General features: G+C 42.5%; 3 protein-coding genes across 12 annotated transcripts; 1 reads left to right on the top strand and 2 right to left on the bottom strand.

Moving 5' to 3' along the window:
- Positions 1-6,501: 6,501 nt before the first annotated feature.
- copz1 (COPI coat complex subunit zeta 1) lies at positions 6,502-15,259 on the bottom strand. Its single transcript, XM_060065246.1, has 9 exons — positions 15,107-15,259; positions 14,421-14,489; positions 14,217-14,298; positions 14,041-14,132; positions 13,539-13,594; positions 13,245-13,322; positions 7,870-7,921; positions 7,660-7,698; positions 6,502-7,061 (listed from the first exon to the last, which is right to left on the bottom strand). Exons 1-9 carry the CDS (start codon positions 15,242-15,244, stop codon positions 7,014-7,016), a joined length of 654 nt encoding a protein of 217 aa, XP_059921229.1. The 5' UTR covers positions 15,245-15,259; the 3' UTR covers positions 6,502-7,013.
- A 3,544-nt stretch (positions 15,260-18,803) lies between these two features.
- nfe2 (nuclear factor, erythroid 2) lies at positions 18,804-23,857 on the top strand. The gene is made up of 4 exons (XM_060065094.1): positions 18,804-19,007; positions 20,096-20,171; positions 20,262-20,405; positions 21,190-23,857. Exons 2-4 carry the CDS (start codon positions 20,124-20,126, stop codon positions 22,402-22,404), a joined length of 1,407 nt encoding a protein of 468 aa, XP_059921077.1. The 5' UTR covers positions 18,804-19,007; positions 20,096-20,123; the 3' UTR covers positions 22,405-23,857.
- hnrnpa1b (heterogeneous nuclear ribonucleoprotein A1b) lies at positions 22,540-26,435 on the bottom strand. Of its 10 annotated transcripts, XR_009528050.1 has the most exons (12): positions 26,295-26,435; positions 25,685-25,811; positions 25,446-25,592; positions 25,124-25,334; positions 24,939-25,022; positions 24,770-24,847; positions 24,598-24,669; positions 24,316-24,516; positions 24,054-24,251; positions 23,878-23,973; positions 22,723-22,785; positions 22,540-22,641 (listed from the first exon to the last, which is right to left on the bottom strand). XR_009528050.1 is itself a non-coding variant. In XM_060065118.1 (11 exons), exons 1-10 carry the CDS (start codon positions 26,303-26,305, stop codon positions 23,888-23,890), a joined length of 1,215 nt encoding a protein of 404 aa, XP_059921101.1. In that variant the 5' UTR covers positions 26,306-26,435; the 3' UTR covers positions 22,540-22,785; positions 23,878-23,887. The 10 variants fall into 10 exon arrangements, 9 of the variants coding, with proteins under 9 accessions (XP_059921101.1, XP_059921089.1, XP_059921108.1 ...); XM_060065118.1 differs by having other exon boundaries at positions 22,540-22,785; XM_060065106.1 differs by lacking the exons at positions 22,540-22,641; positions 22,723-22,785 and adding an exon at positions 23,416-23,692.
- Between the last annotated feature and the right edge of the window lie 2 nt (positions 26,436-26,437).

Genomic DNA, 26,437 nt, shown 5'->3' with positions numbered 1-26,437 from the left:
CAGTACGATACACCTGAGCAGGCAGAAGGCATGGATATGGCTTTTGCCTGCTCGTGTGTATAGTACTATTTTTATTGTCACATTTTCACTTGCATATGAAGAGGTTGAAGTACAGCTACCAATAAAAATGGTGTCCGGAGAGATGGAAAATGTCTGGTTGTTGCTCTTGTTATGGATGTTTGCTCACATGTAGAGTGCACTGCAGACTTTTCAAGTAGGTAGCATGCAGTGTGTATGCACTGCAGACTAAACAAGCAGGGTAGCATTAGTTGGAAGATTGTAGCAATGAGGGTTTTATTGGCTTTACAATATTGGTAAAAACTATATGGGATATCTGATCTCGACTGTAACAATAAGTCTTCTTAGTTTTTTAGAGTAGAATTGCTATGACGTCTTATCAGCACCATGAACCATTGATCATTTATATTGGGAAAAATACCTTTGATTTGTAAAAATATCTCCTTCCAACAAAACATAGCAGGGCAGAGAGGCATCGACAACCGAGGAGCATTCGACAGGGGGAAAAAATAATGCAATCTTACTTGTGGCATTACCAATCATCAATTTTAGACCTACTAGTCTATGCAGATTCAATACTCTCGATGTAGATCCAAAGGAGGACTGCAGTACCCTATTTGTGGAGATTTATTTGACCCCAGAGTCGTCTCCATTCCGGTGGACAGGAGGGATTCTCTGGCGCCGCGCCGGTTAAAAGATCCCTTTCCAATGGGGGCGCGTTCAGCCTGAGCAGATGCATTAACACGCCATGGCATTATGCCACCACATTAATCAATGGCTCTCTCCCACCGACACAGGGAGTCTCAACAACCTCTCCCGGGAACCCCTGTCACTTCAGACACGGGCCTATGAGTAAGTGCCACTCTAGGTCTTAACTTTAAGGGCCTGTTTACCTGTGCAAAAAAAAAAAAAAAACCCTAAGGTGTTAATAGATATCAAACAGTTGGTGAAAGGAAATAGGTGGCCTCACTTCAAAGCCCTGCCCCGAACCCTCGCACTCATTTGTAATACTTGAGTCGTTTGATGGTGGAGGGAGAGACTGCACTTGAAGCTTAGTTTAGCCGGGGCCAGTCCATAAGCGTAAACTGTGGGATAACATATAAGAGGCTGACGACATGACAGAGTAATAGTTGTGGGGGGCTCTTGACTATGAGTGTACCGACAGGGAACATTTCAGTCCAATAGGAACAACGTGTTGGCCTGTGACCTGCCGCTGCATTGCTGCCAATACTCTTGAAAGCACCCGATTGACAACAGCAAACGGGCCTGTCAGAAGCCAATTCCTCATGAGAAATTACTTGGGACATAGAGATGTAGTACATAGAAAGGGGCGTGTCTGACCCAGTGCATTCTCCGTACAGATATGCGTGAACTCATCTAGAAAACCACCAAGACATTCCATCATTCCTCAGAGAGGGGTCGTAACTTCTACACACGGAAAGCCTGTTTTCTTTCTCATCAGTGACACGTTGTCAGTAGGCGCTCTGTGTAACCCCATCCCCCCCCCATCTCAAAAGTTATCAAGCTCATGAGTCTGCGCCTCACGGAATTATGCAATCCAGCTCTGCAAGGATAGTCCGGGGCCTGCCTCTGTCTCTTTATTCTCCAGCAATTTTCCACTTGAGCAGACGGCCCTAAGTGTAAAGTGAACGAGTAAGGAGAGGGATTTGATATAGACGGGAAATGGCGCATGAATTCAGGGGGTTGATAGACAGCGCAGGGGCAGCCTTGCCATTTACCCTTCTACAGCTCCGTGGGTCATGGCCGTTACAGGGCCACATTCCTGCTCTTCCTGATCTCGGCAGGATAAACTGCCTGGCTGATGAAGAGATAGGCAGCAGATAGATGATGGTGCTGCACGAACAGCGCGCTGAACTAAGCAGATACACTAGGCAGATGTCAAAGTGACTTTGGCAGTTTGCTGCTGTTGATCAGCTATGCAATAGTGATTTACTCCCTGTCACTTAAGGTCCTCTAAACCATTTTGAGAGCCCACTGATCACAAGAGGAATGAGCCGATGGGAGCAGGGAAGATGGCTGCCCGCGTTAAAGGGGCAGGGTTATGGGGACAAGACAAAACAAGCATTGCGGACACGGAGAGGCAGAACAATTCAACTGTGGTGAAGAACTGATGCATATATAGTGAATAAATAAAGACTGTACCTCGGAAAAATAAAAGTTATGCACTACAAATAAACATGAGCCTTGCTTGAGTTTTATTTAGTAAGCAGTTTAGCACTTGGTTTTGTCATCTCTTTCTGACAGACATCCAGCCCTAGGTTTTCCTTTCTGTCTGATATTTGTTATTTTTCGGTCTCTGCTCTCCGGAAGGTCTCTCCTACTCTAATGACGTCAGGACAATTATACACCAGCACCACCTCCCTTCGGGGATAAGATTTTACGATTGCAACCTGACACCCTTTCTGTGTCCTATAAGCGACAGAGCTGTAACTCACTTCAAAGGCACCCGGCATCAAATCACAGAGCACCCATAAATTAACCTGTCATGTCTCGGCCAATGAGAAGTCGGCATTAAATCTGGACTGTCACGCTCGCGGCCAATGGAAAGAAGATGGCAGTAAATCTGTCAGGGGTGCGCCTGTTAACGGCATTGTGGTGTGGTTGGGGAATCCATGGAGAGGGAGGGAGGGAAGGTGGGAGGGAGGAGAGAAAGTGAGGAGAGAGAAAAGGGAGAGATGGAAGAGGGAGGAGGGGAAGACAGAGAGGTTTCTGAGGCATGCCACAGAATAAATACTGCTTCACCTTATTTTTTGGGGGGTTTCTGGAGAGGATGGGATGTCGGGGTGGGGGGAGGGGAGGCGGAGACGCATGTACACACAATGTAGTAAAACCGTGGATACCATGTGAGGAACCCAATAACACTGAACACTGGCCGCAACAGAAGAGGAACACATGGCCCCCAGGGGCGCTGCGGCAGGAATCCAAACAACAGCGGGAAAAGCGCTCATAAAGCTTAACAGCCTGCGCGACTGTGCCTGATGTGGACGGTCTACAGAAAGAATGACAGATTATCTTTCATTTAGCACACTCCCGCATCCACACTCGCAGTCCAACCATTCTTCAGCCTTGTCGGTTTGATACCGGCGGGTCCTCGGACCGAGCCCACGTTGGTGCTCAGCTCAGCGGGACTCAAGCCTGCACATGCACATGCATTCAATTGTGAGGGCTCCTAGGAGGGCCAAGGTCGACAGTGCTGCACAGTAGGACCCGGCTTTGGTTCAGGAAGGAGCGGATTGCTTAGATCACAGGGAAGACAGTTTAATTCCCACATATGGATTACATCAGGAACCGTGCTATAAAGCATTCTCTCTGTGGCAGCAGGGATGTAGGCTGCAGCACAGCTAGTTCTGCAGAGGATAGCATCATAACATGAGGAAAAGCAGGTAGAATATATTATATATTTTAACCATGCCCTTGGCAAGGCAATTTCACTATCCTATCAAAGTGGGACATTTTCATGAAATAAATCGTATGGGTGCCATAAAAAAATAACAGGATTCTGCAAACGCAATGATATTTTGAATTCCGCTGCAAAAAAACAACAAGATCTTTCCCTCAACTTAGTCCACCAATTTCCTCGCCAAACTGTTATGACACCCAATAAACCAGGCCTCGTTCAGGGTGACATTTTTATCTTATATCAACCGCCAAAAAAAAAGCAAACCTTAACACCAGAATTGTAAAGCCATCTAAGGTGATAACTACTTGTATTTTTTCCGTTGCTCTTCACAAACATAAACAACGTGCTGAGTTACGGCAGGGGGCCGAGGGGCGCCGGTGGAGGTGTTGGTTTTGGCTGGCGTTTCCTCCAGCAACCATGATTCTCTGTTTCGATGGGAATCCATAAACAGGCCCAGCGAGGGCCAGCCATGGCCATAAAGCAAGTCAGGCTAGAGCCAGGCTCCTCTGTGGCAGGAGGGCCGGCCCCGGGGGCCCCCATCGTACAACCACTCTCCCCTTTCACATGTGCAGCCACATGCATTCTCTGCAGCATATAATGACCCATTCAGAGTAGAATCCATGAATTTTGCCTTCAGGGCATTCGAAAATTGCTTTAGCTTTTGTCTTGCAATTGAATCAATGCACTGGTGCACTAGTTAAGAAATGTACCACTCGTTTTTTCATATATTGAGTTGTTACGGTACAGGCTTGTAATATTCAAATGTGAACCCGGTGCTATGGGTGTGCCCGTTAATGCTAATTCAGTAGGTCATAAAATATCACGCGGTCCTGCCCTTTGTCTCAGTCATCCTGTTATTACGACGCTAGGCTTAATGTGTGTGCTTTACCGACTCTAATACAGTGTCATTGCTTTTTTCCTGGTGTTGTTTCCCTTTCGGAGGTCAGGCCATTCCATGGATGCTAAGGCACATTGGCTATGACATAAACACTCTGTAAGCGTGCTGCTGATAATTTATTGACTGTTACACACACACACCGAATGCACCGGCACACAACTTGCAACACCGCCAAGAGTGAAAGAGAGGAAGAAAGAGATATAGACCTCTTTCATGATGGACAGAGAGAGGGAGAGGGAGAGGGAGAGGGAGAGGGAGAGGGAGGGAGGGAAGAGAGAGAGAGAGAGAGAGAGAGAGACCTCTTTCATGATATGCATCGATCAATTACAGGGCTCTAACCCGTGTGTCTACGACAATTTTACTGCATGTTATGTACAGCGTGTCAAGTAATGGCATTTGAGACTATTATACTCATTCCTGTATAATTAATATAAATTACCTCTCTGCTTTTTTACGACGGTGCAACTGTAATGAGCCCATCAGAGCGAGTCGTTGAGGGTCCGACGGTGCCGCAGGGCTGGGAATTAAAAGTAAAGCTGGACCAGATCCACGGCTGGGGATAGCTGATCCTATACCCTGTCCCCATCCTAAACACCCTGTCCTCACACATTGTTTCCCCTCTTTGGGATCGTATCAATTTGACTCCTACATCCACTTCTGTGAACTCTCCACACACACACTGAGAATCACCGTACACACACACATGTGTACCAGGTAGTTTTGAAGCTGACTGACCCAAAATACAACATAGACAGTTATCTCACTGTTGGGTGATTGGGTTCTGTCGAGATTACTCTGCATTCCCAAATATTATTAGTCTTCATTCATGCTGTACATGGTGGCACTTTCATATTCCTATTGAAATTGGAATAATGCCAATCCATAAAAAGTATCTGTGTATAATGAACACATACACCCATACATAAACGGTCACTCTTACTGCAGTCATCTAGCCAATAATAAGCAGTTTTTGGTTGTGTCATATATCTAAAATCTCCTCTCACATTAAGAGTGAGAATGATTGACCTGATCCATACTTTCTCTATGAACCCTCTTCCTTGTTAGCCGTGAAACCCCACACATTATCCATGCATGGCTATAAAGACATACCACCAAGGAATATTTTTGTAGTTTGTAAGGGCAAGAGCTTAAACCAAGCTTCTTCAAAAAATGTGTGTGTGTAGCTCTGAGTGTGTTTCTGTGTGTGTGTGTGTGTGTGTGTGTGTGTGTGTGTGTGTGTGTGTGTGTGTGTGTGTGTTTCTCTCTTTTTGTGTTTCTCTGTGTGTCTGTGCTCTAACAAGGAGCTCCAGACCTAGGCAGAAACCTGGTCCGGTGCTGGCTCTTGACCCCCGAGGCCAACGGACAAGCCAGAAGAGGAGGGAGGGTTGGGGCGGTGAGGACCCCAACACGTACCCAATGTGGTTTTCATCAAGCATTCTCCATGTGTGTGTGTGTGTGTGTGTGTGCGTTGTGCAACACAGCACAAATCTAGGCTCGCTACAAATTCCTTCCAGAGGTCAACGCGAGAGCAGAGGTGGGACTATGTAGAGGACCTCCTGCTTTGTAATATGCACGTGGTACCTCCGTGATCTAGAGCTAACCCCTTAGTCCTGGTCTCTCTGGGGGCGGACAGGGCAGAGGCGGAGGTGGGGTCACCTATTTTCCATCAATGTGCTTGGTTTGAGGTATTCGTGTCTGCGTGGGGTTCATGGGCGTAGCCACCTGGTCGTATAAAATTAATGATGGAGTCTTCTTGCTGAATATTAATCATGAACCTCTCCCCCTGCTGTTCACCTTTGTAAGTGGTGCAAACTAAGCGTCAACAGACCTTGAAACGGATGGCTACAAGGGGTCTGTTGGCGCCGCCCTGCCTCTACCAGGAGATGGCGCCCTTGTTCTAGTTGGCCCTGGATACTGGCCGCAGTCTCGCAGGGACAGAGCACAAGGCATGGTATAGGAGAGCAGCTCTGGGAAGAGGAGACAAGACTTGGCTTTAGAACTTGCGACGTGTTGCTACGTCGCTTGGGATACGGGTCAAGAGGCCAACAATTACTGAATCTCTTATTATTGAAACACAGCAATCGCATGATGTGTTCTTGTAAACTATTTAGGGGCCAGGAGCAATCGAAAATAGGAGAAACAGGATGTGCAAATTACTCCAGCCTTAAGTCAAGAAAGGGTATTTATTATAAGAAACTGATGAGGATGGGCCCAGGTTTACACCAGCCTTTACCTTCTCCATGTGTATACATACAGTACTTGGTGCACTTTTCATCAGAGCATTTGCTATAGCAGAATTAACAAAATCATCAATGTCTTAAATGACCCATTTGAATCAGGGAGAAAAAAGACGGCGTTCTAATCAATACAACCTTGTTTTTGAATATCAACAAAATAGTGGAATGTTATCACAGGACACTCTACAGTACATCATCTTAACATGACGATGCCCTGCACTGAGAAAAACAACACCAAACAGTTGGAATGTTCACCACAACTTCAACGTTGTGGTGACGACAGACAAGAGAAGCCTGTGTTGAAATGGGACTGAGGGATTCCTTGGAGTGCAACTGGATGGGGCGCCGGCCTCTTCACAGCTTCGATTGGAGGAGAGGAGAGGAGATCAGAGCAGAGGAAGAGCATGGAGCAGGTCCACGACGGTGGGAAGGAGCGCTTCTATCGTAGAAGGGACCATTTGATCTGTTCTTTGGCAGACTGCAGAACCTGTGAGGGGAACAAAAATGTATTAAGTTAAATAAAATGACTGAAATATAAAAACACTGAAAATATTTTACCCATTCAGTCCAAAAACTGTTTGAAGAAACTTTCTGCAAGAAGAAACTACCGCATGCATTTAAAAAGGTCATTTAAAACAATATTGATAAATATAATTAACGCTTTACAGATGAACAATGAGGGGCGATAAAGAGTGATGTTCACGCAGAGGAAATTTCCAGATTTAATTAATCATCTTAATTTGCTGAATAAAAGAAAAACCATAACCATAAAGCAGGGGGAAGAGGAGCAGCCATAAATCAGGGCCAGATGAGGCTGTGCGGTAGACTGCCCGCTTAAATGGGACATTAATCAGCAGCACACACGTACAGAAGGAGAACCAGAACTCACACGCATGCATCCCCGCTGATGGCAAACCTCACAAACGAGAACCATTTGGAATCATGCACACAGGCAGAATAGATTGCGATGCAGGTTCCAACAGAGGTTATTGAGACAATAGCTTTAACTGGCGATACTGCGTGAAGTGCACCGACGGATTAAAAAGAACAATTCACACTTAAACCACAACTGGGAAGTTTCTTACCTGAGTGACGGTCTGCTCTGTCAAAGGCACGTCATCACCCTAAAGCAGGGAAAAGATGGTTTTACCTTGTTCTGATAGGACTCGTTGGAATACATTGTTTTTTCTTAACTACGTGTGTGCGCGTCTGCGCGAGTCAAAATACATTTGATACAAGATAGTTTGCTACAACATTATACAAGATTGAGCATGGTAATAATATGGAGCGCTTACCCTGAGGGCCACACGGTGAACAACTTGCTGAGGGTCGCTCTCCAAGATCACCCTGTTCAAAAGAACAGATGAGATTAGGTTGTCTAGCACAGCTAACTCATGTGAAGCCTAGTAACAGTGTGTGTGTGTGTGTGTGTGTGTGTGTGTGTGTGTGTGTGTGTGTGTGTGTGCATAATTGCATATATATATATATATATAGGCTGGCCAAGTTAACGCAATCTTGTTTTAACGCGATTAAAGGTCCCATGGCATGATACTTTATGGATGCTTTAATATAGATATTAGTGGGGCCCTAACGTTCCCGAAACTCAGCCTTGGTGCAGAATTACAGCGACTACGAGCCAGTTGCACATTGAGCTTTCCCCAAACACGCCGTTTCGGTGTCTGTAGCTTTAATGCAAAATGAGGTGGAGAGAGGCGGTGTCATGCCAAATTTGTACCGGCTGCCAAATTTGTACCTGGCGCGTCATCCATACGTAATCCATTCCAAACCTGCCTGGCAGCAGATGATCGCGTCGTCCGTTGTCGGGCAGGTTTCAAAAAACATTCGCGCTCATGTTGCCAAAGACGAAATAACATAATACAGTTAACGGATCGCTAGATAACACTTGTTTTTACTTCATATTTGTATTGTATTTAATTGTTTAATCAAATTTAGCTAGTAAACTGAGTGTTTAAAGCGGGTTTCAAAAAACATTCGCGCTCATGTTGCCAAAGACGAAATAACATAATACAGAAAACGGATCGCTAGATAACACTTGTTTTTACTTTATATTTGTATTGTATTTAATTGTTTAATCAAATTTAGCAAGTAAACTGAGTGTTCAAAGCAGGTCAAGGACCGAATAGCACAATACAGATAACGGATCGCTAGATAGAAGGTTCGCGAATGTCCGTGAACCTTTCACGTCATTCGACGCGATCGTCCGTTGCCAGGCAACGGACGATGGATCATCTGTTGCCAGGCAGGTTTGGAATGGATTACGTATGGATGACGCGCCCGGTACAAATTTGGCAGCCGGTACAAATTTGGCATGACAGCGGCTCAAGGAGGAGGGTGGGGGTGTGGCCCTGAGCAGCTTGCAGCCACGGTACCATGCACTCTGTGGATGTATTGCAATGGCGAGGCGCACACAACATTTGGTCGTGTTCTGTAAATATTCTAGAACACTCCGGGTGCTCCGGCGGGAGTCCTGGAGCTTTTATCTAAATTATATCATATTATACATAGATATCTATATCATATAATATATATTATCACGGCCAAAATCTGTGTGCGCCTCCAGACGATATTATGAATCTCAAACGACTGCGTCGGGTTCTCCGACGTCGCTGGTTCTTCCACGTGTCTCCAAGCGGGAGACAATCGCGGGAGACAATCGCGGGGAACAATCCCTTTCTCCTCCATGTCGTGGTCGATGTACTTCAGGATGTCAAAGCCAAAGTTCCTTACCCCCCAATTCCTTCTCAACCATGGCTGAGATAACCCCCACTACGAGTCTCGTTGTGGAAATACCAGAGGCGAAAGTCTGACGTGATATTGCCATAACACCAACAGCAGAACGGTTATCCAAATAACAAGGAAGTGTACAACACTTGCGCTACAGTCCTGGAGCTCTATATCTAAATAATATGACAGAATACACAGATATTTATTAGGGCCCGACCGATATTGATTTTTGAGTGCCGATGCCGATGCCGATTATTTTCAGAGAAAAATTACGATTACGATTTAATCGGCCGATTAAAAAAAAAAACAAACAAACATATAAAACGTAGTTTTTGATACCTTAAATATACTTTAAACACTTTTGACGAATATGTGAATTGAAGGCAGAACCTTTGAGTGTTTTAGAATACATTTACAGTCAAAAATTAGTGTAATGTAAAATGTAAAATAAATAACTAACTCCCAATGTGCTGCGCTCGTGAGCAGTGACTAACACGTGCGTGCTGAGCAGTATGGTCTCACCGTTAGAGTCTACAGTATAACAAATTAACATGGCTGGGACCTAAAGAAAAACAGGCACAACATGCTCAAACAACACGTCTTGTGTACATTGGTGAGGTGAGCGCGCAGCTGCCTGAGCGAGCGTGCTTTCATGTTGTATGGTAAAATTCAATCTCCTCTTTTTTACTCCAGCTAAAGTTGTTAGTTAGCAAGGCGAGTAGGAGCGCAATCTGCAGGATACTAATCGCAATAACATTTAAAAAAATAAATAAATAAATATATCGGTTGTAATCTGCGTCTTTTTGGCCGATGCCGATTATTTTCAAAAAGGCTATAATCGGCCGATTAAATCGGCAGGCCGATAAATCGGTCGGGCCCTAATATTTATATCATATAATACATATTATCATGGCCAAAATGTGTGTGCGCCTCCAGACGATATTATGAATCACAAACGACAGCGTCCGGTTCTCTGGCGTATGAATGAATAAATATCGTATACATGTCAGAAGAAAAAAACTTATTTTGACAGATGTGCCCGAACTTACTACTTTACAACCTTGTTGATGACCAACGTTTAGGAAAACATGTACTAATTCAGCTACTAATTTAATTCAGCCTTGGGTGAAATCGAAGCGTAGTGTGTACTGAATGCATGTTGATGATAGAGGGTAGGGCTGGGCGATATGGGCCAAAATGAATATCTCGATATTTTTTTACTATATCTCGATACACGATATATATCTCGATATATTTTGAATCTCCTCTAGAGCACATCATCAATGCTCGATTCAACCATGTCTGGCATAATGTTACGTCAGTAATAATTCTAGTATTCCTGAAATATAAGTCTGCATGTAGATTACATGAAACAACATATTGTTTAAACTCATCAGTGCTTTGTATTGGAACAATTTAGAACTTGCACATAAGAAAAGGAAAATCACAGCAAGTTAGATTTACCAACACAGCATTTATTCAAACCGTTAATTATTTATGAACTGTTTGCATAATAATTATTCTATATACACTGCCAGACGACGGATCCAATGCTATTCTTTTTCAAAACCAAATCTTCAGTTTCCATCCTTTTTTCTCTCACGCTGTTCTCACTCACCGGTCGGAGGTACACACACCTACAGCAGCGCGCCTTCCAGACTACGTCACACACGCGCGTCCATGAGAATCTCGTGGACTCGCAATGGGCGGGGGGAGTGAGTGTGTTTAGAGAGCCACCGGAAATAGCGAGAGAAGGGAACGCTGTGCGTTAAACAAACCCCGAGAAGCCCAATCCCTATGAGAGCTCCCCACACTACGGCCATCAGGAGGCACACAGAGCTTTTGGCCGTGATATTATATAAACAATTATATTATATTATTATATATAGAGCTCCGGGAGTCGCCAACGGCAACAATCACTTTCTCCTCCGTGCTGCAGTTCACCCCGGACTGCACTGCACCGAGTTTGACGGTTGAACGCTGGTTGGCTGTTACTAGGGATGGGCATAATTAATCGATGCTCGATAATTGATCGTTAAGAAATGCGTCGATCAATTTATATTGTTATCGATTAAAAGGACGTTGTGTTGCATACTGTGAGTCTTGAAGCATTTAATTTAATATAACCCTGCCGACTGGTGGAAAGTGAATGGAAGAAGGTTCCCCAGGCTGTCAAAGTTAGCGCGACAATACCTCTGCATCCCCGCAACTTCGGTCCCGTCAGAGCGGGTGTTTTCTGCTGCTGGACTGACAGTTACAAGGCTGCGTTCGCGTCTGACCCCCGAGCATGTTAACATGCTTATATTCCTAAACAAAAATATGTAGGCTGGAGTTACTGTATGCTATGGACGACAGTCACCACCGTATGTGAGTCGCTCTTTTCTTTCTTAATGTGTTGACTCTCGCTCCGCTTGGTGCCTCTTGGAGTCGTTACATTTTGCCAAAACTGTGATATTTTAGCAACAAGTCCAGCCTTATATATGTTCAATAAGGTATTGCTTTTAGATAGACTAGTTCATGCAATTGTTTGTAAATGGGTGGCTCATCTTTTTGTTGCGAGCCTTTTCCGCGCGCCGGCTGCAGGCATTATATGTCGGCCTTCCCCCCCCCTTTTTTTTCATAACAGTTATACAGTTTAATGCCCACTTTTAGCCTACTGCCTTTGTTTGATTATTGTTGTCCGATAAATTCGCTACTTATTGTAATTGGAATAGGCTACAGATTTAGTCTTGTTGAATCGTTTCCAAACCTTTAAGAGCGCCTGTAGGCGCATTGTTCGGACTTTACGAGCGCCGCATAGGCCTATAACCTATAATGCCTGTATTTATTATTTTAAAACTGTTAAACAGTTGTAGGTCTTCAAGTTAACTGTATTGTATTAATTTTGGCCCATACATTATTGTTGGAATAAAGATTTAATTGATAAAAACATTAGAAAAAAAACATAGAAAAAAGTTAATGATTAATCGATAATTGATCGATAACTCTAGCGATGCTCGATCAAGAAAATTTCTTCAAATGCCCATCCCTAGCTGTTACGTTACACATGTCACTCAGTGGCCACGCTGTTGAACGCTGATTGGCAGATACGCGTCTCTACGTTCACTTTGTATGAGATCTTGTCGCCCCGTCGCGTGAAAGCACAACGAGTATGCCGGCGGCGGCAAAAAGAAACATTGCGTGCCAATTTATATTCGATGTTCGCGATAGGGGCATTTTATACATCCCCTGGAGAACATCTCGCGATACATCGCATATATTCGATATATCGCCCAGCCCTAATAGAGGGTTTCACTTTATAGGGGGTGAACACTGGCATCCTCCGCTTGTCCGTTCATGTACCGATTTTGGCCCAAAGTAGATCGGGTAAAGGTGTTTACATGCATTTTAAAAGTCTGGTTGAGGTCTTATTTGTTTCTTTATCCGATAATGACTGCAATGACGCACTGATTCATATCAGAATCATTTTTGATTTTACTTCCACTTACTTTACAATCAATTAGACATGCAGTAAGTGACTGCCTGATTACAATTGCAGTAAGTGACAGCCTGTTTCCAATTCCCAAATCTGTGGCGCTACTTATTTGAATTGAACTACACTTAACTGTTGGCATACAATCATTAACTGCCTGTTTAAAATTCCCAAATCTGTGGTGTTCCATAAGTTTCATTTTCAACCCAAGATGAGTGAGCCAATAAAACTCCCTAAAGATCACTTGGCCTAGTTTTTGCTTATTAAGTACATTTGGAATGAATGATAATGTGTCATTCCATTTGATAATCTCCTTTAGTTTAAATTGGAGTGGATTTTAAATATAATTTGCAATTAATCGTGAGTTAACTCTCCATACTATGCGGTTAAAACTTTAAATCATGGCCAACCCTAATATAAATAAATGAATGAATAAATAAATAAATAACTTACCCCCCATCCACAATTTCATCCACAGCCAGGAAAAGTCCCTCCATATTCTCCAACAATGCCCTCCTCTCAACGTTCTTCCTGCAATTTGTCCCAAGAAAAAACGGTTTATAGCATGATCAACATTTTAAACAATTAAAAAAATTTAGATTTGGAGAGCACAATAGTAAACATCAAAGGAAAACCGATAATTTGGGCTTTAAGGGACTAATGTGAGTCCCTAAAAACCAATATGATTAATTTAGAGGGTCCAGGTTGAAAAATCCAAAAGTTCCCTGTTAAGGTAAGACAACTCACCTCAACATCTGGCTAAGGGAATCAAACAGGCAGTTTAACACCGCCATCAACATAAGCTGGAGAGGATACAAATAATGAGAATAAGAAATCATTCACATCCAGATGCCATTACTCCAATACCATATTATCAGGCATGCACCGATTTATCGGTCGTATATCATTATCGGCCGATATTCGCCTTGTTGTCTGCCATCTGTCTATAATCTGCAAATGCCATTCCCCGATGGCATTGACTGATGTTTTCTGCTGTGTTGAATTAATCTTGAAACAGTTAATTTTAAGAAATTATCATTGTCATGTGAAAGAAGGATATACAATATTGGATATTGGATAAATAATATTGCTTATTTATTAAACACAATGACGGAATATCCCCATGTGTACATCAGCGCATTGCTTTAAACGGCTTAAGATTCAAAACACAAAATAATGTTTCCAAAAGTATAGACCTACTGTTCAGCTATTGTGTGTATGTCCGGACCTGCAGAGCTGAACATCTTACCTCGTTTTCATGCGAGCTGCCAATCACATAGAAGAAGAGGTCTATGTTGCTCTTGTAAACAACTGTGAGACCCTCAAGCAATGCAATTTCACCTTAAAGAAGGAAAGTAAATAAAAAACAAGACTTAACACTAAGTAAATAAGTTTTAATTAAAGAATTGTTATGCTTCCTCTTACTGTCAGTCCGGTGTGTTTTGTTGAAAATATTCTTTTCAAATGCTTTCTGCTCCTTCACAGTGGGATATGTGTCATCATAATACTGTAATTAGAACACATTAAGATACAGGTTATAACAAAAACGACTATGGTAACTTGCAAAATAGTTCATAACGACTAATAGAGAAACACAATTGTTCCATAGTTTTCTTTCCTACAGCCTACCTTGGCATACAACCTGTCTCCGTCGTTGTCTAGGATGAGGACGGCCTTGACAGTGTACAGGGAAGGCTCCTGCGGACGGCATGTAAATTAATGGCTTCTTATAAATCCATACAAAAGTAAAGCGAAACCCAACCGCCAACGTTGGCTGTTGCTTGGTTCGTAAAATATAAAACAATGTATTTTTATTCATCTTCATTTAGTTTATCTTGTATCGTTGCTGCTATGTGTCTGTTGAGGAACCAAGCCTTTTACTCTTGTGTTTTTGTACAATAAGATGTAATCAAATAAATTCTGATTCAGACAATGTAATGTCCCATTGTAAAGGGACTCCCACTGTAATGGGACATTGCATTGTTTTATATAACTCCCATACACTTTAATGTCAACCCGTTGACAACATTAAACTCAGAACCAGTGCTACCAGTGCCATGCAATAAAAACTAAGAAGGGAGATAGTTAACCCGGAGAATAAGCACGTACTTTGACCTGTCATCACTACGATAAGAATAATAGATTTGACAGTGAGTTTAAGAATGTACTAAGCTAGCTAGGTTAGCCCCCCTACTGTAGCTTTAAACATCTGGTACCGTGGACCCCACAGTTTGGGAATCCATATCCGTGTAAGAAACAGTGACGTTCAAGCGCATATCATATATAGCCGTCTAAAATGCAACTATTTTATTTACCAGGATGAGAGAATCCATGATGATCCGAGTCAACAAACAGCTGGGAGCTAGAAGGCTAACTGTCTGTGCTTGATACGTGTTCCAACGCAGCTCTCCTATTGGTCGGCTCGTCCGGGAAGCAGAATTGGGCTGACACATACATTGTAGCGTTATCCCTTCTATAATAGGTCCATGCGTAATCCCCGTCTAACGCCATTTCCGGTCTTTAACTTCCTTGTCGACAGTCCCCGACCCAAGAATAATTAAACCATTTCAACAAGAAAAATAGCTACTAGGATAGAAAAAAAATTGTCTGATCAAGCAATTTATCTGAAACATGTAAGGGAAACGAAACGAATATCCATCTCTAAGAAGTCTCGCCCTCTCTCTCTAGGCTCTCGCCACTATACCCAGTTGTAACCGGAAGCCCCGCCTCTCGTTCATAACGCTCTTGTGGAGCATCCCTCCCACGCGTTCCGCCGTTACATGAGAACGCTTGCGAACGAGGTCCTGCCCTCACAGCTGTACAGTTTGTGGTTAAAATAGACAATACCGAGTATACATTTTTCAAAGAAGAAGTTCTTTAGTTCTTTGGTAACCTCACTAGTCACTAGAAAAATCGGAGAGAACATTATAGTTTTGAAAGGTTCAATTGCTTCAGTTTTAGTTACAAGCAAGATCATCATTCCAGCTGTTTCTCGAATAAAAGACTCAATTAAGCAAATACAGTGGATGCCGAGCAGTGGCCAATAGTCTTAATAACCTGTCCAGCCTGTTCTCATATACAAACATGCAAAGTGCTTATCAATTGAATAACTAAGTATAAAATCAATTGCGATTTGTTGAATCATTTCATATTCACATGAATACATTTTTTTGCTCCATTTTGATTTAAGCACATTAAATCATTTTTATGCAATTTCCCCCCCCCCCCATTAAAACATTGATATGACCCTAGTCCGCATATGTACTAACAGCTGTAGCAAACAGTGTGGCCCAATGCAACAGCATGAACTGCAGAAACCACAGCAGTTAGAGGCTCTCTTCATTAGATCCTCCATTGGCTTTATCAGCACCCAGCAAGACTTCCTCCACCGAACATCCTCCTTTCACGCTGCCATCCTCCCCGTTGAGGCCGCTGACCCCAAAACCAATGTTGTAAATGTGGGGTGTAACATTTTAATATATTCTTCTACACATGCTCACTATCCCCACATGAGGAAAAATAGATGATACATGTTTGGCCATTTTGCTGTCATTGTGTGGATTGTCATTGAGTCCGTCGTTAAACAAGAGCACAATACTAATGTATTGTCTGTGAGGCTTGTTTGTTGGTTGGTCTGTGGAAACATATCATATATCAGTCAAAAATATCTTTTATTATTTTGAAATACATACAGTTATTGCGACATTGTCGTGCATATCTATATCTGTAAATCTTTGTAAAGTCCTATGAAGAAATTCAGAATGATCATGCAGATCCAGGTTCCCCATTTGGTATTTTTCAAGCTTCTTGTGAGATAGAAAAATATAAAAAAAAAAAATTAGGTAAGTAAGAAACAAAAAATATATGAATTATTTCATCAATTACTTTTCCCATGTTTGCAATTAAGCATACATATTGTGCCACCCTACAGTTATCAGGACATGAAGTCAATGATGATCTTCATTATGGTGATTTAAGATATATATTTTCGTTTTAAGTAATAATCAGAAGTATGTTTGACACACAATCTTTGTTCAAATAAAGCCTCATACCTCATCAAGCATTAGTTTAGTCAATATTCTGAATCAAGGAAGAATAACACGTGATCACTAACTCTTTCCCAGCATGTTTCCCAGCAGCTGATTCTTAAAATATCCCCTTCCTGATGCCACAACCAGAGGAATACACTCATTTTTGTTCAGCGGTGAGGCCGTTTTTCCACTAATGTCTCACACAGCAGATTTTGGTTTGCTAAAACAAGACCTCAGTTGCCACATACCTCCATGTTAAATGACAGAAATGTAAAGACCACACCAATTGAGAGAAGAAACGATAAGCTTCCTAATTATATCATCTTAATTTGAACACAGCGAATGCAAGCTCCAAACAAAAAAAGCAACAATGCCTGATTCAAACAAAAATGAACTCATTTAGGACATTTAAGGTTCTATCCTACTTCTGGAGATGAGACGGACATGACAGCTATGTGTGGCACAGAATTTATAGGATAATTCATGGAGGATCCTTTTGATGCCAGGGCAGGCCCATAGGAGCAAGGAGGAGAAGAGATGTCAAAGACCTAATTGAAGCAAACAAACACAAACAGGGGATAGGGCGGGGAGCAGTGTCCAGATTCAAAACCACTGTGGTTGAAGTAATAACAGGCTGCTCTTTGGCAGGCTTAGGCGGTGGGTAGGGGGCTGGGTGCAAGGAGCTGCAGTTGGGAAGTCCCTTCTCTGATTCCTGGTAGATATCCACCTTTCTTGATTCTGTCAGCCACCTACTCTTTCCAACGTATAACAATAACACGCACAAAAAAAACTTGATTCTATTCAATTTGGCTGGGCAATATGACAAAATGTCATGTTATGACGCGTGAATGCATTTGATGATTATATTAATTAATATGTACTGTGGGCCTAAACCCAAATTGTGCCACGAGCACTTTTTCGATGTTTCAAGTTGATAACAACCGACGGCAACATTCAATTGATATTTATGGCTCCATTAAACTTTTTTTCAGTTTATTAATGATATCACTACTATTGTTTTTGCCACATTCTGGCCAGACATATATTTTTCCATGATTTAGGAAGATTTCTGGCGGAAAAAACCTAATAGAGGATAACGTAATGTGTAACTTCGAGGATTACCCAAAGAAATGTAATGTTCAACCAGTTAAATTAAATAGTAACTAATCTTGTTTATTATAGTATCTGACATTCTAATGTCCAATAGATGGCCTTCAAATAATCATATTTTAATTGTCTTGTGATTCTTCATTGAGTGATTAGTGAACACTATTTCCACTTTAATCATCCAACAAAATGCTAGTTTTACCTAACACATTGCCTTTGTCTGCACTTGCGGCTCACAAAGATTCAGATCAGGTCCATGAAGGGATTTTTTGTTAAGGATTTTAATGGTCACTTGCTATGTAAGACACGCTCCTTTCCATTCTCCCCCTGCTCCTCTCTCTCCCTTGGCGGTTGCTTTGCCAGATATAGGAACAATGTAGTCTTTCTTACCTGCTGGAGGTGTACATTCTTTCTCTCCTAAACTAAGTCTCAATCCAGCCTACGACCCACCCCCGCTAGGACAGGGCTATCTCTGCAAGATACATTCTAGTTCCAGGTGCTCTGCATCAAACATTTCATACACCATTCATTTGTACCATCATTGTTCTTGTTTAGTCTGCACATGACAGATATAACCATTGTTAGCGTAATGTTAATGAGATATGGAAAACAAGTCATCATCGAAAATAATAATTATTGAAGTTAACTGTATGTTATGTCAAGTTTCTAGCAGTTTGTAAATGGCTACCTTTTTTGGTAATACTTCAGACTGATTGTTATTTTGAATGCCAGACTGTTGGTTTGTGGTTTGTCATGTGGGGAAACGGGAAATTTTGGGGTTCAGGGATAAGTTTACTACTAAGAGCGGTGTGGGTGCTTTACAGGAAGTCTGCGTGGTTCTTGTAGGCCCATCCCATTTATGCCAGTGGCTGTATCTGTAGCTGTGCAGGGTTAAGACAGACAGAGTGACTAGGATAGCAAGTAAGAGCAAACAGCTTTTATATAAGGACGGGATCATCGACAAAAGGTACACCCAAACAAAAGTGACATTCAGTTCTAATTTACAAGGATTATGTTTCACAGCTGAACCACCACTCTCCGTCCATTTCACCTGTTGAAGGCAGGTTAGGTCATACAGGTATGTTATTTTACTTGACAACTACATACTCTCAATACAAGGTCTCATGTAAATGAACGTAAACACAGTTTAAACCAGTTCACTGCTACAAGTATGATTTAATTCCATCAATGTTCCATCATTGTAAAATGTATAGGAAATTCAGCTAATGCTCAAACAATTCTGTTTTACCAAGAGAAATTGTACGTATTATGGGCAGTAGAAGAAATTGCCATTACATATCAAGAGTTATATAAATATAGACTATAGATATTGACCTATTATAGCCCATTGTGTTATTACCAAATACACACACTTAACTCAACCCAAATGTTAATGTACTCTTTAAAATATGTAAGACATGACCCTATATTGTAGGCTTATATGTATCAGTAAAGTAAGTCTAAGCCTGAATAGACAGTGTCTTTGTACATTTGTATTAATTATTCTTATTAAATAATAAAAGTTATTACTATCCTTAGTTATACAAATGAATCAACTTTGTAATTACTATACTATATTACATTTTCAGAGAGATTAATGGTGGCTGGAGTTTAACCGTACAGTAATCTCATTTTATTAATGGAATTCCTATGGACGGGACATTTTTCCCACATCCTGGCGTAAACACATTAAAGTTAGTTTACTATTAAATGTAAGGGCTTAAATCAGCTTGTCTCAGAGACACATCTACCTTTTGCAATCCAAAACCTAGATAGTAATCATGGTAACACTGAAAAAATGGATGAACCGAAGTCCTCGGCTGACAATCTGAGACACATAATTTCAATAAGAAAACCCCTGGTGCAATTGAGAATGAGAAGACGAATGACTGCTGAGCTCCAAACCTCGTACTCTGGGTTTCTAGAGCCTACTGTCACCCAGCAGATTGTCTTATCAGGCCCGAGCCCTGCTGAACTTCAGCTAATGGGAGGAGCCGACTCAACGAAACTGCAGCGCTCACTTGTCTAAATGTGATCACTTCCAACTCAGTGGTTGTAAAGTAACATTAAACGTGCATTGGGCTTATGGTTTAAGAGAAATGTGTGTTTAATATTTATACAGTATAACCTCACTATTCATCACTTTATACCTTTCATTTTCTCCAGGGTGACTCTCTGTTAAAAAGCGTTGTGAATGTGTTCAACAGCCAACTATGTTCTCCCACTAAGGAGAACTTGTGAGGTGAGTCTGGTTCAAAGCCATTGCACGAGAAACCCTTGCAGAGATGTACTTTTTGTTTGTATGTAAACACTTTTTTGTCATTATGCAAAGTCTTTGGGGGCCCCGGGGAGACGGTACGGGAGCGCATCCATGACCTCCAGCTTCCAGGGAGGGCGGCCTCATGGGATTGCAGAAGACATGGGCCAGGACATGGATTTGGCCTGGCAGGAGCTGATGACCATCACGGATCTACAGGTAAAATATGCTCTGTTGCCATTTGATGCTTGGATGACATCATAGAAGAAGGCCATGACGAAACGAGTACTTTGGAGATCAGCTTATTGTCTATGTTCACACTCACATTAAAGATATATCCTGAATGCTAAGTTTCACCCTATGGCTCCATTAGAAAGTGTTTTTGTTATTTTAATGACGTTTTAACTAATATTACCATAGTAACATTGTGTATTAATGTCTCTATAGGATGCAAATAAAAAGCTGTATTTTAATAATACGTTCTTAAGTCATAATTACATTTGCTCATACATTTATTACAACTAATATTTTATTCATAATTACATAGCACACATTACATTATTGGACAACAGATTTTTAATCATAGGGTATACAATTTTTGCTTGATGATTGTTGACCGCAGTCAGATGGGTTATAACGAATGATTGAGTGATGGTAGGAAGGGTGTAGAACTGTAGGTTAGTAGCAGCACTACCTGCTACCCATAAAACCAACGATAGCACAATGGCCATCTGTTTCCATGTGAAACCTGATCATACATAAGAAAGAAGTGAAGAAGCTTTGGGTGGCTGCTGCACTGAGGGATGTGCTATGGCGGGGCAGGTGCCTTTTAATTCAGAAGAATAACAACACAGATCAACAATTACCCTGAACAATACACTTTTTTTTTTAATATGTTTCATATACATTCAATATTTGTATGTGTTGCCATGCCAGTACAAACAAATTTTTTTATGAAGTTAGTTACTAAAGTCAAACTATTTACATATACCTTTCTTTACAGGAGTTCAATGTCCCAGCTGAGAGCTCCTATGAGCCATCACCGTACAATTCTGTCGTTCCCCTGGTCCCGATAGGGGACTACAGCATGACCCAGTCCCGTTCTGCCGCATGTGAACCCAACACTGCTCAATATGAGGAACCCTACTCAGAGGTGAGGCAAGCATGCCATCATCTGGGCTCCACTGCAGAGGCAATGTTTGCTCTCAATGTTACTCATCCCAGCCCCAGAATGCTGCCTTCCTCTGCTTCAACCCATCATTTGGAAGGGAAAGAGCAGATAAAAATGGGCTGTATCACTCACAGAACAAATATGCCATGGACTACTCACAGATCAAACATGCATCATAGTTCTGTGGATGACTTTGAGTCCGACTCTGGCCTGTCCTTGGGTTCTAGTCCTCCCCTAACCTCCCCAGATGATGCCCAGATTGCCTCAACATCATACCCAAACGCAGATGCACGCATCACTTATAGCAATGGAGAGAGTCATGGTCTACAACCCAGAAGGCCTCAGTCACGGTTCCCTGTGGAGCATCAGCTGCACCATCATTTGTATTCTCACCCGGCCCAGTCTTCTTACCTCCCCTCTCAACCTTACTTTAATCATGAACCCAACTCTATGACCCCTCTACCCAAGCCCCAGCATTACCAAGGAAATACTTTGAACGACCAGATAGATGGCGCCGAGTTGTCCAGCAGAGGGTGCTCTCATCAAAGCATGCATGTGAGGCAACAAGATAACCACACCCACCCAGCACCACTGAGCAGAGATGAGAGACGCGCACTGGCCCTGAAAATCCCCTTTACTGCGGAAAAGATCATCAACCTGCCAGTCGACGACTTCAATGAGCTCTTGACACAGCACACACTGTCTGAGTCTCAGCTGGCTCTGGTCAGGGATATAAGACGGCGAGGGAAGAACAAGGTTGCTGCCCAGAACTGCAGGAAGAGGAAGCTAGAGAATATAGTTCACCTTGAAGCAGAACTGGACCAGCTACAAGCACACCAAGAGCAGCTGGCTCAGCAGAGAATAAAGTTTCAACACAGCCTTGCTATTGTAAAGTGCCATCTCACAGACCTTTACAGTAAAGTGTTTACCTATTTAAAGGATGAACACGGTCAGCCATATTCGATAGACGAGTACTGCCTACAGCAGACACCTGATGATAAAGTCTACCTGGTGCCGCAAAATATGCAAGGAAGGCAGCAACGCTGAGTGATTTCATAATGTATATCATTAACTCAGCTTATTTCATTTAAATTTTCCGTAGTTGGCAAGCTTAACACATGCATTTTGTAACATCAATAAACATTTGGTCTTGAGAAATACTTTGTTAAAAATACAAAGACATCGTTTTGTAAAAATATTTTATTAGAAAAGTTAAAAAGACCGCACAGCGGCCATGCAATTTGTTGAAGCATATCAGCCTCAAACGCCATCTGTCCATGAAACCTATGGTGGCATACAGGGAACAAGTTTAGAACACATTCAGTCATGTGCTCGTATTGTTACTACACCGCCCTTTAAACAAACCTTAATAAAGTGCCTGATCCACAGTCATTCATTCAATGTTGCAGCAGCGCAATGCCAATTCCCCTGTAAAATCAGATACCAAGCGTGAGGAAGGCTTTTATCTATAAAATTGTAATTTATTAGGATTTAGCATGCATAACATTTGCAAAGGATAACAGCCAGTTCTCAGGCGCTATAAGGAAATAAATGTTTTAAATTACTCTGCCACGTAACTTACTACCAACTACAGAACACAGTATGTAAACAAACTAACGGGAGTGGAGAAGTCTTGTCTTACCTACACAGCCTTAAAGCTCTTTGGTAGCTGCTGCATGCTAGCCTCAGCACTGTTCTCACTCCCCTGCTTCTTTGCTCCTGGGGTCGGTTTTGCTACTTCCCTCCCTCAGCTGGCTTCCATGGCTAGCCTCAAGACTGGCATGTACGCTAGCCTCCTCCGGATGTTTTCTTCCCTCCAACATCTGTCCTCAGTATGCCCGTGAGGCTTTTTGATTGTACTCGTGCACCACTTCGGTCAACTTAAGTGTGTGGCAGGTTTATAGCAAGATCATTTGCCACTATTGAATTTTTCATAAATTCCACATACACCCAGGTCATATCTTACACTGATGGTTTATTCCCCAAGAGCCATCTCACCAACTGAGACAAGTGTTCCCTCCCTTTCCCAAACCCTAAAAGAGGCTAACAAGACAACGGTTTAAAAAAAACTGAAAGGTGTTTTATTTCAACTTGATTAAATGCAGATACACAAAAATAAAAACCATACTTAAAAAGAAATCTACATAAACCCCATTGGAATGCCTTTCCAGAAACATAAAAAATAATCCTGGACACATATTTTTTTGGATTAAAAATGAGCTCCATGATTCTCCTAATGTACATCACTGAGCAGTACATCTCATTGGCTGAGCAGTACATCTCAACCTGCCCTTCCCTGTCGCTTGCTCTGCTCTCCTCTCCTAAGTACTCAGTCCTGTTGAACAATACGGAACAACATAGTTAAACTGTGAACTTCACTTCCAATGACCTGACATCCAGAGATTTGTACTAGAGATGAGATTTTTAATACTTGGGAGCTACATGTATAGATAATCTCCACTACTTAAACATGAACTTGGTTTCAGAGTGAATTTTACATGGTCAAGCAAAAGCCCTTACCTTGTCAATGTTAAAACCGTCTGCCAGATCCTCCGCCGCCACCACCACCACCATATCCGCCGCCACCGCCTCCGCCAGTGCTACCCCCATAGCCACCTGAGAGAATAACAGAATTAAGCATCAAATACCAACCGCTCATAAATGGCACATGTCTAATCGATAATGCAGTCACACACCACCATAAGGCCCACTGTTCCGTCCTCCACCTCCTCCTCCTCCACTGCCACCACCGCCTCCACCTCCAAAGTTAGTTCCTTTCATGGGGCCGTAGTTAGACGACTGGTTGTTGTAGTTGCCAAAATCATTGTAGCCGTTGCCTCCACTGCTGCCACCGCCTCCGCCTCCTCCACTCCCGTAGTTACCTACAGAGGAATCTGTTGATTAGACAACGCCTTAGAAAACCGTTGCATTATGGGGAGAGGAGAATGATGAACTCACCTCCACCACCACCGCCGTAGTTTCCATTTCCATTACCGTTGTTGTAGCCATCGTAGCCGTTTCCACCATAACCGCCTCCGCCACCTCCACCCTGGTTGCCGTAGCCTTGTCCCCCTCCATAGCCACGGTTCCCACCGCCACCACCTCCGTATCCACCACCTCCGTAACCTGCAACAGATGTATTGAGTACATCAGCAGCGCCTAAGGGGAATTGTTTGTGTTAATATTAGAGTGGTTAACCATGCATCATTTAAAGAGTAGTTCTAAGGGAAAGACGCCAACCTAGGTTATCACCGTCTCCCCCGCCGTAGCCATTGTTGTAATTGTCACCACCGTATCCTCCACCTCTTCCACCTTCAAAGACAATAGTTGGAATCTTAGTCTCAACAAAAAAAAAAAAAATGTAAGATATTCAAAAAGTATTATCAAATTTGGTGGCGCTACCACCACATACCACGGTCACCGAAGTATCCATCGCGGCCAAAATCATTACCTCCATAGCCACCGCCTCTGTTGAAGTTACCAGGGCGACCTGAGGGTGAACAAGAAGTGTGTGAAGTTCTGGGACATAATAAATAAAGATAATAAAGCATGGATGTATAGTGCTGAAATAAGCCTCATACTCATGCCCGTATTCTGCATCTCTTGCTTCGAGAGGGCCTTCCTCACCTCACAATTGTGGCAGTTGACTGTGTGGTATTTCTGAACTGCAAATAAAAATAAAGCATGCATGTTTTAATAATGTATAAAACATGAATATAGCAAATACTAGTAAGTCACATATCATATTTATTGGCCATTTACTTACTGACAATCCTGTCCACGGAATCGTGGTCATCAAACGTAACGAATGCAAAGCCTCGCCTCTTGCCCGTGTTGCGATCGGTCATAATTTCAACCAAGTCAATCTTTCCAAACTGACTGAAGTAGTCTCGCAGCTGTGCTTCCTCTGTGTCTTCTTTGATGCCGCCAACGAAAATCTTCTTGACCGTTACGTGGGCACCGGGTTTATTGGAGTCCTGAAGTAAGAAGACAGTGAGAAAATACATCGTTCCACAACACAGAATACAAGCAAATCGTTTTACTACAATAGTGAATGTGTAAAAAAATTAAATCAAAATTAAATTAACCTCTCTGGAAACCGCTCTCTTGGGCTCTACCATCCTGCCATCAACCTTATGAGGCCGTGCATCCATGCCAGCATCCACTTCTTCCACAGTGGCGTAGGTCACAAAGCCGAATCCCCTGGACCTTTTGCTGCCAGTATCTCTCATCACCTTGAAAACACAATTACATTCACATTAATTAAAAATCACCCATTAGCGACAGAGGACCTTGCATAAAGGTTAATCATTAACACCATACTAACCACGCAGTCGGTGAGTGTACCCCATTGTTCAAAATGGGCTCGCAAGCTCTCGTCTGTGGTCTCAAAACTCAGTCCTCCGATGAAGAGCTTGCGGAGCTGCTCCGGTTCCCGTGCGCCTTGATCATGAGAACACTGAAAAGAAAAACAAAACGCTTATTCAGTCGCTTCATAACAAAGCTGAAGAGTCTGCTATTGCTAGGCTAACGAATAGTTTCCAGTCGCAAGGCCCTACACGTTACACAAGAGGGTGGAGGAGGGTGGACGCTGCGCCGCCATTACTGGATACAATTTTAAGATTCAATAAGACATCTTTTTTGAAACACACTACACTGGCTGGCCGGGGACCATGCCGCAATACCGGCGTCGTTACCAAATCACCCAATTGATAAAAGGGAGACCATTTAATTCACAATAAGAAAAAAAATGAACAATAGGCCATGCGGCCTACTTTTTGTAAGATGGCGGCTTGATAATGAAAAAAAACGGTACTGCGCCATTTACCATGAGGATATACTACATTTTTCCTTTTATACACACTAGCAAAACAAATTCATGTCGGACATAGCTGTAATATGCATACCGGCGAAGTTGTGAATAAAAAGTACTTACTTCTTTCGACATCTTGCTGCAGTATACTTAAAGACTGCGCGACAGTGGCGAATGGAGAATGTGCGTACGAACCAAAAGGGTCCAGTATGCTCATAAATACACAAGACCCGCCCCTCACCCTCACCGATTGGTGGACATTTCCCG

The sequence above is a fragment of the Gadus macrocephalus genome, chromosome 1, assembly GCF_031168955.1.
Source record: "Gadus macrocephalus chromosome 1, ASM3116895v1".
NCBI lineage: Eukaryota > Metazoa > Chordata > Actinopteri > Gadiformes > Gadidae > Gadus > Gadus macrocephalus.
Note: the sequence above shows the minus strand (reverse complement) of the source record. Positions and strands in the feature narration are given on the sequence as shown.

Excerpts from the sequence above, each read along its gene's own strand:
- copz1 (XM_060065246.1), bottom strand. The coding sequence starts at position 15,244 with ATGTGTCAGCCCAATTCTGCTTCCCGGACGAGCCGACCAATAGGAGAG. Across the intron at positions 7,699-7,869 it reads TTCACCGTGTGGCCCTCAGG|GGTGATGACGTGCCTTTGAC; the intron begins GTAAGCGCTCCA and ends TCCCTGCTTTAG. Across the intron at positions 7,062-7,659 it reads CAGAGCAGACCGTCACTCAG|GTTCTGCAGTCTGCCAAAGA; the intron begins GTAAGAAACTTC and ends TTCCCCTCACAG.
- nfe2 (XM_060065094.1), top strand. The coding sequence starts at position 20,124 with ATGTGTTCAACAGCCAACTATGTTCTCCCACTAAGGAGAACTTGTGAG. Across the intron at positions 20,172-20,261 it reads CACTAAGGAGAACTTGTGAG|TCTTTGGGGGCCCCGGGGAG; the intron begins GTGAGTCTGGTT and ends CATTATGCAAAG. Across the intron at positions 20,406-21,189 it reads TGACCATCACGGATCTACAG|GAGTTCAATGTCCCAGCTGA; the intron begins GTAAAATATGCT and ends CTTTCTTTACAG.
- hnrnpa1b (XM_060065118.1), bottom strand. Across the intron at positions 24,848-24,938 it reads GATGCAGAATACGGGCATGA|GTCGCCCTGGTAACTTCAAC; the intron begins GTATGAGGCTTA and ends GTTCACCCTCAG. Across the intron at positions 24,517-24,597 it reads GGGAGACGGTGATAACCTAG|GCGCTGCTGATGTACTCAAT; the intron begins GTTGGCGTCTTT and ends AATTCCCCTTAG.